The sequence below is a fragment of the Octopus bimaculoides genome, chromosome 18, assembly GCF_001194135.2.
Source record: "Octopus bimaculoides isolate UCB-OBI-ISO-001 chromosome 18, ASM119413v2, whole genome shotgun sequence".
Lineage (NCBI taxonomy): Eukaryota > Metazoa > Mollusca > Cephalopoda > Octopoda > Octopodidae > Octopus > Octopus bimaculoides.
In genome coordinates this window covers 20,901,503-20,909,435 of record NC_068998.1, presented here as the reverse complement: position 1 = coordinate 20,909,435, position 7,933 = coordinate 20,901,503, and the positions used below count along the sequence as shown (strand labels likewise).

Here is a 7,933-nt window from a genome sequence, read left to right as displayed (position 1 = left end):
TATATATATACATGTATGTATGTATGTGTGTGTGAATATGGTGAGATATACACACTCATCTTTTCTTAACTCACCAGTAACAATTTATATAAACTCATTTCTCATATTTTCTGACATACAAGTCAACATAGCATGTAGTGTAAACATTCAAACATCATCATTATCTTCCCAAATCACTGCATTTCACATGGAATTTTTGATCTTCCAAAATTGTCTTCATGTATAAATCAACATTCTTGTTTTTGGCTGTAAATTTTGGTCTGAAAAAATTTGACTTGTATAAGAATACCAGAAAATATGGTATTTTTATCTCCCTAATGGTAATGTTATGTATAATAGGTTTTAAAGTATATTAGCAGTGTCTTCAGTAGGACATCATTCTGCTCTTCAAATTATTAATAATTCATATTCCTTCTCCAGCAGTATGTTGTGTAACTGACAGAAAACAAATACACTTAGTACTTAAATGCTTAGTCGAACTAGTGGTAAACAGGCATCACATATTGCAACAGTTTACTGCTATAAACTGTCCTAATAGATCAGTGAGATTCAACAGAATGTTTTCACAGTTAATCTATCTGTAATGCACTTTATACAAATATACCGTTTGCTGATGAACCAGTCATTAATCTATAAGTCACTGGGTATCATGTGGAGGTATTGTTCCCAGTGGTGCCCAATCATGATTTAAAGTCTACTTTCCATACTGGCATGGTTTGGAAGGTCTGACAGAGTCTGATAAGCTACAGCAGACCCAGCATTAGCTTTTGGTATGGTTTCTACAGCTGGATGCCCTTCTTAATCCCAACCACTTTACAGTGAGTATTGAGTGCTTATTTTTCATAATCACAACACTAGTGAGGCTGCCAAGTAACTTGCAAGACAGAGTAAGGAAAGAAAAAGAAGTTCCCATAATGGGGTTGGAGTGTATTTGAGAGAGGCAGAGGTGGTTTTATGCAGGTGTTGAAGTCTAAAGTATGATGGAGGTTCAGGGTGTCTTGCTTTAGAGGAGATCAGTGGCTACCCTGCTAATGTGAGGTTAGGTGAGAGTAGCTGAAAGGGAAATGAATTTGGTGGTGATGGGTTGCTACAGCATACTTTCAAAGTACAAAAAGGTGAGTATAAGGGAGAATATAGAAAGTGGATTAGGAGGTAAGGGAAGTCAGGTAGTCTCATAAGAGCGTGGGAGAAGAATGACAGAAGGTTAGAGATGGATGTTGTGAGTGACAAACAAAGATGGAGGTGTGGTTGATGGTAAATATCAGAATGGAGAGGAAAGGTGTGAGGGAAATAAGTACCATGTAGACATATCGTTCCCTGTGGTACTCAATCTAGTTATACGAGGTGGTGCTGAAAAGTTCCTAACTTCAAGGTTATTGTGAAAAGCCTGATTAGAAGCCCAACATCCTGAATTCTTTTACATGGCTTAGAAAAACTGAAGGACCAATGCAATAAGTATGTGAATCAGAGAGGGGAATATGTTGAATAAAATCATAATTAACTGATCCTTCTATATTTTGTTTACCCTAAGCCAGGAACTTTTCAGCATCCCCTTGTAGAGATATACTCCCCTCTATGTAGAGATATACTCAACCTAGCTGTAAATTGAGGTTATCTAAAAGCATAGTTTGTAACTGTACTCTCTATAACTACTTGTAATTAAGTATCATATAATGATACAGTTCTAAAGCTGTGACCTGAACACTTAGCAATAGAAAAAGCACTGCATTAAGTACATTGCTCAGATATACATTAGCCACTTCGTTCTAAGTAAGTACGGTATGAGTTACAGTTTATTGTTTTATTGTAACAGTAATACTAGCAGTAAAAACAGTATCATGTGGAGATTGTTATTGCTGCAGCTGAGCACCAAGTCAGGCCTGATTGAGCGAACATTTGATTCTAGTCATGGCCATCCCATCTGCTTGCATATCAAGAGCTATATTGTCTAATATGTCTTTCTTTTTATAAAAACAGCACATCAAGTGACAATGTAGAAGCTGTCATTTTGGCTCATCTATGTCAAGCTATTGCTCGTTGTCTTTCATTCTTGCCTTTAACCCTCCAACGCGGAGTATAGGCCACTTATAATTGAATTCCATTTCACATAATTCTTCACTCCTGTACTTATACTCTGCCATGAATGTCCCCCTTTCTCTAGTTCCTTTTGTGTTGATCTACACCACGAGTTCTTAGGCCTACTCCTGCCACATAACTGTATCAAGTGGAAAATAGATTTCAGTGTATTTAGTGAGAATATCCGATTTTTAAACTCTCTGCTGCTGTTATCAGTAAGAGCATTATGAAGCAAATCTTCAGCTTTGTTAAAGTGAGAAGATCCATGTTTAATTCGAATTTCACACAAACTCTGAAACTGAATGTGTGTATATCTCCACAATCACAATGCGCGTACACTTGGCTTTAATATACATATTCTGCAATGTCTCGACCCTTTGAGCCTACAAGTATGTTTCAGCAGATGCAATTTTCTTTGATTAAACCCTTGAAAGACACAAAAATGGGTGGCCACATGGCTTTTGGTTTACAGCTGAAAATAATGATGTTTCTGACAAATAGTGACACAATACCTATGGGTATAGTCAAATGAAATCTCACCTGCAGAAGTATACTCATGGCCTCAAAGGATTAATATGTATATTCAATTCTTCATCATTTAATAAGAATGCTAATTGTAATCATATTAACTGATCATGATTATATGTATCTATATGTTTCTATACATAAAACCATGCATAAGACCATGTTGCATAAAACCAAGGGGCCACATGAAAAGCATTGGTGTTGGTGCTAGTGCCACATAAAAAGCACTGGTACTGGTGCTGTATTTTAAAAGCACTGGTATTGTCACCACATAAAGAGCACTGGTGATGTTGCCATGTAAAAAGTACTGGTGATGGTGCCACATAAAAAGCACCCAGTACACTCCGCAAAGTGGTTGGCATTAAGGACATCCAACCAAAGAGACCAAGCCAAAACATACTATGGAATCTTGGTGGTGCACTTGGTCTTACCAGTTCCTGTCAAGCCATCTAACCCTTGCCAACATGGAAAATGGAAAATTAATTGTTGATGTTGATTATGATGATGATGATGACAACGATGATGATGACGACGATGAGAATGATGAGGATAACAACAACAACGTGGAGTGTAGAGTAGAGTTTATATTACTATTTAGTCACAATTCAGTATATTTCTATTTTCAGATGATTAGTTTTGCCAGAAATTGCTCACTTTACACTCACCTTTATACACAACGACTCAACACAGTTGGAAAACAAATTCAAACAGATAATCAGGTATTTGACATCATATATTTACTTATGAGAGAATTCATTTAAAATATTATATAATTGATATTGTTTTAAAAAATATTTATTAGTAACAGAGGCAGTATTAATACCAAGAGGTAATATTTATCCCCACTTAAATGTGGATGTTCTGTTAGAACAAACTATACTGTGGTAGTTACCATGAGAGAAACTCTACTATTAGCTTTTGGTGCAAAATGCCCGTCTGTTTGTGGAGGTGCAATGGCCCAGTGGTTAGGGCAGTGGACTCGCGGTCATAAGATCGTGGTTTTGATTCCCAGACTGGGCGTTGTGAGTGTTTATTGAGCGAAAAGACCTACAAGCTCCATGAGGCTCCGGCAGGGGATGGTGGCGAACCCTGCTGTACTCTTCCACCACAACTTTCTCTCGCTCTTACTTCCTGTTTCTGTTGTACCTGTAATTCAAAGGCCAGCCTTGTCACACTGTGTCACGGTGAATATCCCTGAGAACTACGTTAAGGGTACACGTGTCTGTGGAGTGCTCAGCCACTTGCACGTTAATTTCACGAGCAGGCTGTTCCGTTGATTGGATCAACTGGAACCCTCGACGTCGTAAGCGACGGAATGCCAACAACAACAATGTGTTTGTGTGTGTATATATATATATATATATCACTAGTGGGGAGATAAATCCTAGCCACCTCCAGTATTGAGACCACCAGATCATGTGATTTCAACCTTCCTTGCTCTTGTCAATGATGGATGCTCAACTGCTAGAGATAGCAGTAATCTGTCCCCACCATCGATATATGGAATAACATGGCCTGAAGAGGTGCTGATGTCGCAATTAGCCAGTGAGCTTGTTAGGAGATATTTATAATTAATAGTGTATTTGAGACCAGATGAACATGTTTGCATGCATACATGTCATATATTTGTACATGCACACACCACACACACACACACACACACACACACACCCACCCATACACACACACCCATACACACATACATATCTTACCCTACATACAACTAGTGTCACAGACCAAAGTAGTAACAACATCCAAGGAATCTTGCTTTGGTATCATTTCACCTGCAACTTCTTGTGCACCCAAGACGGTACAGGTCAAAATGCTACAATTGATGCTGTATGTCTGAGATCAGAAGATCATTCATTCATACGTACATACATACATACATACATATACGACAGGGTGCTGAAAAGTTCCTGACTTTAGGTAAAAGAAAAGACCGGAGGATCAGTTAATTATGATATTATTCATGTGCTGTGCGTGAGAAGACTCGGCAAGCCAAGTAAGATCGTTGCCAGTGCCCCTGGACTGGCTCTTGTGCGGGTGGCACATGAGATGCACCATTTTGAGCGTGGCCGTTGCAAGTACCGCCTGACTGGCTCCCGTAGGATTTTCGAGTGAGATCGTTGCCAGTGCCCCTAGACTGGCTTGTGCGGGTGGCACATAAAAGACACCATTTCGAGTGTGGCCGTTTTCGTGCGGGTGACACGTAAAAGCACCCACTACACTCTCTGAGTGGTTGGCGTTAGGAAGGGCATCCAGCTGTAGAAACTCTGCCAAATTAGATTGGAGCCTGGTGTTGCCATCCGGTTTCACCAGTCCTCAGTCAAATCGTCCAACCCATGCTAGCATGGAAAGCAGACGTTAAACGATGATGATGATGATGATGATGATGATGATGATGATGATGATGATGATTCCCCTCTCAGATTCACATACTTTTGCAATGGTCCTTCAGTTTTTTTAAACCTTGTAAAAAACTTGGAAGGTTGGGCCTCCAACCAGGCTCTTTGTGATACCCTTAAATCCAGGAACTTTTCAGAACCCTCTCGTATATGCATGCATGTATATGTGTATGTATACATGCATACATGCATGCAGGTATGTATGTACACATATCCATGCATGTAGACATACATACAAAGAGAGAAAGATGGGTCAAAGTACAGGTTAAAATGTAAAGAGAAACACAAAATGTTGATTCGTACATATTTTATTGACCACAGAAGAATGAAATAAAAAGTTGAACACAGGATGTCACTAAATAACACAAGACAATTTTACTACCGCTCTACTGATTTTTGCTTCTCTCTGCTCTAGTTACTTATTGTTTAAAATAAATAGTTTTTTTTTTTTGTGTGTGTTTTAGGACTTCATCAACTTCATCAGTAACAAAACTGGAGTAGACACAAACCTCAAAAAGATGTGGATGGTAGCAGATACTCTCTCTTGCTGGGTCAGTTTGCTTGTATTTATATTTTATTGTAAATGCAGGCGTGGTTGCGTAGTTAAGATGTTTGCTTCTCAACTATATGGTTCCAGGTTCAGTTCCACTGCATGGTACCTTGGCGAGTGTCTTTTACTAAAGACCTGCAGCTATGCCAAGCCTTTGTGAGTGGATTCGCTTGACAGAAACTGAAAGAACCATGTCGTGTGTGTGTGTGTGTGTGTGTGTGTGTGTGTGTGTGTGTGTGTGTGTGTGTGTGTGTGTTTCTTCTACTATAGCCCTATAGCCTCAGGCAAAACTAAGCCTTGCGAGTGAATCTGGTTGATGGAAACTGAAAGAAGCTCATCGTATATGTGTATATATGTGTGTGTGTGTAATGCTTAATTATGTGCACTAATTATTATTCATTTATTAGTGGTCAGCAAGGACAGTAAGATTTTAGCCATCAACTCATGTGTAACTGGACATCTTTTATCTTTTATATTCTACTTGATGCTGTCATTGAACTATGGCCATGCTAGGGCACCACATTGAAGGGTTTACTCAACCAAATCAACCCCAAGACTTTTTCTTTTCAAACTTGGTGTTTATTCTGTCACTCTCTTTTACCATACCACTAAGTTATAGGGATGTAAGCAAACCAACAGCAGTTGTCAGGTGGTGAAAGGAACACACACAATCTCACACACATACACACACACACACACATGCACTCAAACACATGCATACACATGCTCGCACATATGCACATACACACACATATATATACACACTCACATACACGCACAAGTACACACACACACACACACACACATATATGTGATGAACTACATTCTTTCAAGGATTTGCTTAGTGTTTACTAAAACCTCCTTCTTTTTCTTCTTCTACTACTACTACTACTACTACCATCCCTACTATTACTACTGCTACTAGACCCCATATTACAATTACAGTATCTAAAAAACACACTGCTTAGAGTAACCATAACTATTTGAAGAGCAGAACTATAGGAGGAGTAGTAGCAGCAGCATATTGTTGTTGTTGTTGTAACGTTACTTAAAAACATGGACCAATCCTAGATAGCATTCTCCTTTAACTTGATTATCTTTTTAAGTGTGTGTGTGTGTGTGTGTGTGTGTGTGTGTGCGTAAATACAGTTTCATTAATTCAAGAATTCTTTCAGCAACATCAGTAATGGGCCAAAGAATAAACAGCTAGAAATAGCAGTTACATTCAACTCACACTACCATGTTAAAAGACTAAAGGTTGCATTGGACAGTGTGTGCCTCGACATATTATGTCAGAATGAAAAGACAGGATGGTCATGGTTGGAATGATTTGAATTATAGATTTCATAGAACAGGACTGACCGAAGACTAAAAGAAACTGAAATAAGAGAGGCAGCATAATTAGAACCATCACCACCTCCCACTATCACCACCTCCTACCACCACCACCTCCACCATCACCACAAAACCATTGTCACCACCATCAATGCAGTTATCTTCAATCATACCCTAATATTAGTTTCCAGCAATAAGAGACAACTCACCTCATAGTCATATAAGGAAATGATTCAAAACAAGTCATGCCTTGGCTGCTTGACCTCGTGACTTGTGACCTTCGTGTCTTAGCTGCTTGACCTTGTGACTTGTAACATTATTTCTAATGCTAAAGACCCTTTGAGTAACAGAAGAAAGCCTCTATAGGGTCAGTCAACCTGTGAGAAATAGCAGCCAAATATCCCTCCATTTTCGAAAAAAAAAAAAGAAGGACTCATTTGTGTAATTTAATCCTAGATACATTATAGCTGGGAAAAAAAAAGATAGGTGATCACATCCCTTCTTTCATCATGTCTACTCAGTCAAGGTTGACCTGGGGCTGAACAGCAAAATTTATTATACTAAAGTGAAGACTTCTATACTGTAGTCCAGGCCATTAGAAATAGCAGCCATTAAAAAGACGGTGAGCTGGCAGAAACATTAGCATGCCTGGTGAAATGCTTAGCGGTATTTCGTCTGCTGTTACGTTCTGAGTTCAAATTCCACCAAGGTCGACTTTGCCTTTCATCCTTTCGGGGTCGATAAATTAAGTACCAGTTACGAACTGGGTCGATTTAATCAACTTAATCCCTTTGTCTGTACTTGTTTGTCCCCTCTATGTTTAGCCCCTTGTGCGCAATAAAGAAATAAGAAATAGCAGCCAAATCTCCTTCAAATCATGTGCTAGCCTTTAACATTTAAATTGGCCATATCAGACCCAAATATTCTACCTGTTTTATGTTCAAACTGGCCAGATATGGCTTCTCACACTTACACTACAATGTCATTCTAAAAATAAACAATTGCATCATCAAAATCTCATATCCATGAGATATTGCAT

The 7,933-nt window shown here is 38.8% G+C and overlaps 1 protein-coding gene across 2 annotated transcripts in view; it reads left to right on the top strand.

The window, feature by feature from the left end:
- Positions 1–7,933, top strand: part of LOC106869925 (lysosomal acid phosphatase) — a 43,114-nt gene that overhangs the window by 18,587 nt on the left and 16,594 nt on the right. For both annotated transcript variants that reach the window (XM_014915856.2, XM_014915857.2), the window contains exons 4-5: positions 3,228–3,320; positions 5,474–5,560. In XM_014915856.2, coding sequence (XP_014771342.1) covers positions 3,228–3,320; positions 5,474–5,560 — 180 coding nt within the window. The remainder of the gene's footprint in view (positions 1–3,227; positions 3,321–5,473; positions 5,561–7,933) is intronic.